This window comes from Austrofundulus limnaeus, unplaced genomic scaffold, assembly GCF_001266775.1.
Source record: "Austrofundulus limnaeus strain Quisiro unplaced genomic scaffold, Austrofundulus_limnaeus-1.0 Scaffold311, whole genome shotgun sequence".
Lineage (NCBI taxonomy): Eukaryota > Metazoa > Chordata > Actinopteri > Cyprinodontiformes > Rivulidae > Austrofundulus > Austrofundulus limnaeus.
Window position 1 is genome coordinate 151,870 of NW_013952713.1, and position 4,355 is coordinate 156,224.

At 37.8% G+C, this 4,355-nt stretch overlaps 1 protein-coding gene across 4 annotated transcripts in view; it reads left to right on the forward strand.

Moving 5' to 3' along the window:
* igdcc4 (immunoglobulin superfamily, DCC subclass, member 4) overlaps positions 1-4,355 on the forward strand; it is a 62,610-nt gene that overhangs the window by 55,101 nt on the left and 3,154 nt on the right. For 2 of the 4 annotated variants that reach the window (XM_014021941.1, XM_014021944.1), the window contains 3 exons: positions 629-731; positions 1,867-2,098; positions 2,210-2,338. In XM_014021941.1, coding sequence (XP_013877395.1) covers positions 629-731; positions 1,867-2,098; positions 2,210-2,338 — 464 coding nt within the window. The remainder of the gene's footprint in view (positions 1-628; positions 732-1,866; positions 2,099-2,209; positions 2,339-4,355) is intronic. The other 2 variants (XM_014021942.1, XM_014021943.1) reach the window with 2 other exon arrangements.

The window sequence follows — 4,355 nt, forward strand, 5'->3', positions numbered from 1 at the left end:
ATAATAAAGTGTGGATGTCAAAAAGATTAGCATCACAATACATTTTTCCTGTTAAGAGCACCTTCTTTAATCCCATTTCAGTTTATGTTTAATTCTTTCAATCTCATTACACGTTTTCTAATTCGACCAATCAGCATTTTAGTTTTACTCTAGTAACAATGAAATGTCTGTTTTACCTTTTGGCGTAGAACTCCCCAGTAAACTACTTAGCTTTTAAGACTTGAGTTGTACTTTATGTTTAGAAGAGAGGCACAATATGGGCATGCAGTTGAGCAACTAATAGTGTTTACGTATCTCTACTTCAGTTAAATGAAAAAAGGTTCATTTAAAAATCCCGAGTAGCACTTAATTTTATTCCCATGTGCTCGGTAGAGTTGCCAATAAACAGTATGAATGAGATGGGTGGTGGTGGTGTAGTGGTGGGTGAGAGTTCCTGCCATCTGTTTGTTTCCCTGCTCCTAATCTTTCCTGCCAATGACACCAAATATGAATGAATATCAATGAAGATCTGCTTTCCCAAGTTGCGTGTTGAATTTTTATAATGAAAACTAATGTGTCAAAAGCTTTTTACTATCTAAAATCTTTTTTTTCTGGTTATTTGAACATTATTTTCTTTATGCTTTTCCAGAGCTGGACATCCATGCAGTTACAGGCATCATAGTCGGTGTTTGTTCAGGGCTGATATGCATCCTTCTCTGCATGTGTTTCAGTTTTCGTAACAGCAAATCCAGGTAAGATGACMCTATAGCGATAGAATTTTAGTCTTTGTTCACAGTCCATGTTAGTTATTTCAGTTACAGCTCTGCTTTGCAAAGAGACAAGTTTGTTTAAACAAACAGATGCATCTGTGTTGGGGGACGGGGGATATTTTGCAAAGTTTCCAGGCACATAGCTCGGTTCTGCACTACCTTCAGTTGTTATGAAAACTCTGTATTAGGGTTGGGCAAAAGTGTATTGTGAAAATAATAATTATTTGCCACTGTGCAATTAGTGCCACGTAATGATGTATTTTTGTGTGCGATACACTATCACTGTCAGGTGGGCATGTAAGCCCAATGGCGAMAGGCAGCACAACTAATGCTAACCCTAATCTTAAGAACTTGTTTAATCACCTGAAACACCGACATAAAMCTGAGTAAAAGGAAATCCACTAAATGCAGACCAAGGTCACAATGTCAACTACATGCAAGTCCAGTTATTTATTAATCGTCATTTTCATTGGTATTGTTTGAATACCACAATTAATTGTGATATTTCTTTTTTGCCAAAATCCCCCAACCCTACACTGTATATATCCAAATTATGTTTGACTTTCTGAACACCTTTAAATTGGCCTCTGTCTCTTTAAAAACATCCTACCGTTTCTGACACTCCCACTTCAGCACAGCTTTGCAACAGTGCATCATTTACAACCATTCGTAGGAGAAAAGTTCAACCATATTTCATGAACCGTGTCATCCTTATGAATCGTAAAACGAMGGTAGTCTCCTTGGCACCCAAAMATACATTTTCTTGATGAATGCATTTTTTAATCTGAAAAGGACTGGACTGAGAAGTATTTAGTATTCCAAGCTCAACAGACTGCAGTTCCACTAGAGCTGTGTGGGGAGGGGTGCTCTGTGGGGCGAGGGCTCGGCTGGGGACTGAGCTCCAGGGAGGTACTGTGTACAAATGGGTGGCACTCTATATGAGCAAATGTTTAGGTACCCTTGAATGGCTACCACAAGGATTCAAGGATTTCTCAAAGGTGCATGTTTGGTAAAATATAATGATGTATATAAATGATATAAAGCTCAAAATGCCCCCCTCCCAGAAGTTTATTTTATTTGTCTCCTTTTCTAACCTTGTTGTTGCCACTCCAAACAGGGAAATATCCCGAGGTCTGAACTCCACAGCTGTGACGCCTTTGTACAGGAAAGGTGGCTGCTCTGTTCCAGTCAGCAGTCCAGACTGCAGCGATGGCCATGAGCTGGAGACACTGATGTCCCCAGGCAGGCAAGAGTTGGGTCAGCAGCCGGCAGAGGACCCAGAGGCACAGGGTCTGATGGCAAGTGCTAATCCAGGGGAAGGGGAGGATGCCTCTGCATCTGAACCCAAGGTCAATACCTGTGAGGGGGAGTGTTCATTTTCAGATGGGCCACTGGCATTTTGTTTTTGTGCTCATAGAAGACGAATCGTGCTCATTTTTATTACGTTGTTTGTTGTACAGGTTGTCTGGAACGGCTCTGTTAGTCATAACTGGGTCAACAGAATCACAACATACAGAGACACTATAATAGAAGATTCCCCAGCACTGATTAATGGAGCACTCAACATGTTTATTACTGCTACTGGCATGGTAAATACACAAACATTACGCAATAAATTATTCTGTCTTTTTTTTGAATATCTGCTAGCAAACATCACACAATAGAACAAAGAAATGAACCCTACTAAAGACTCAGTCTGTCATAAATTGGAAGTGTGACAATTTCCTTTGCTCAAGTCTGTAAAACCCCTCTCTGCAGCGTACATGTCAGCGTCGATCATGCTGCCCAGGCCATTAAGCTGCAGGCTGTGGACATCATGTGGCTCAGAAATCAAAAGTCACACAGCAGCTTTTCATCTCAGAGCTCGGCGGTTTCTTTCCTTTCACTTTCCTCAAACTGGCACATTTCCTCACACAACTCACAGAATCTGATCAGCATTTTACCTCAACTTGAACATAACTTTTTTTTTTTTCTGGACACACTATATTACACATTTTAATACTCAATCATTTCGTAAAACTCTTCTTCTGTAAGAAACCAGGCTGCTTTTTCTGATCTGAAACAGCTTCAACAGCAACCTCAATTTGAAATTCTCTGACACAAGACTTCATTCCAACTATTCTACTTTTAAAGCTTTTTACTGTGGGTTCAGATTTATGTAATTATTCTGGCATTTTGTTTCATAATTTAGCTTTAAATCATTTAATCATTGCTTCTAAAGGTCAGCTGTATCCCACRTTCATAGAAAACTCATACTTTGACTACCATCTGTTTTAAAAGGCCCTATTTTCAGAGTCCAGCTTTAGTTTGACCCCTTTTAGGAGGCAGCCTAAATTTGACTCCAGACTTTGGCATAAGATGAAAAATATAATAGMCATAGTGTGGGGTGGGGGGGTTTGAATGATGTGACAGTGCACTTCTTGTTCCATTGAACCCTGAGATTTAGAGTATCAATGGTGTGTCTGTGTTGTATATYTTGTCTATATTTTCAAGTTAATACCATTTAAGATATCTGTTACATCTAATTAACAAAAGCCAGCATAAAATGACTTTAACTTGGTCATTTTACAGGTATGAAGCTAAAATTTGATGCAGTAGTAGCTGGGAGTCATTCCCACCACCCACCTGAGCATGAAAACTCACAATATGGCATTGTGTGTAATATTTATATGATATGACTGACTACAACTTTATCTCTGCTAAGCATGAAATACTGTAATCCTAATCTTGAGCTCTTGAATAAAAGGTGCAGGCTATATGCAATTTTTCATTTTATTATATTTATTTATTACATCTGACCTATTAATGTGTTGGCCTATTCTGTTTTCTTTTTTAATATAAACCACTTCAGTAGAAAACAGAACTTAATATTAGTTTCTTCATCATCAGTGACTTTTTTTTTTCTTAGAGAAGTACATCTAGAGAATAAGAAAAAAGAGAAGAAAAAGGAGAAATGTAAAGGGAAAGATTGAAAGGGGGGTTAGAAGATATGTGAAATATATACCAAGACAACACACCTGACATCTGTCTGCATACCTGCAAAATGGAGAAAACAAAAATACAGCAACAAAATGCATGTGTATGTAATAATAATAATAATAATTATAACCTTGCTGAAAGGTATACATACAAACATATACCTATATATTAGGGGTGCAACAATACATGTACCCGTTTCAAACCGTATCGAACCGTATCGAACAGTGCTGTATCGAACAATACAGATTTTAAAAATTTACTTTATCAACTTGTCTTCTGAAGATGCTCTGTGTTAAAGGATCAGTGGATCTGTGTTCGACTACTTCACCTAGGCTGCATTTTTGAGCGCAGGTCCACTAATAAAATGAAAAACTGAGAAACTTGCTGTTTCAGCAACATTTAATTAAAAAAAACTGTACTTTTCAGGTTGAACAAATGTTCATAATTAATATAAATAAATTACAAGTTAAAAGGGGCATGGAAATTTCTCTTTTTTGTATCGAAAAAATATCAAACTGTGAGACTAAAGTATCGAACCAAACCAAACCGTGAATTTTCTGTATCGTTGCACCCCTAATACACAGTGGGGGTGTTTGTTAATTAAAAAAGCTTTTGATACCATTGACC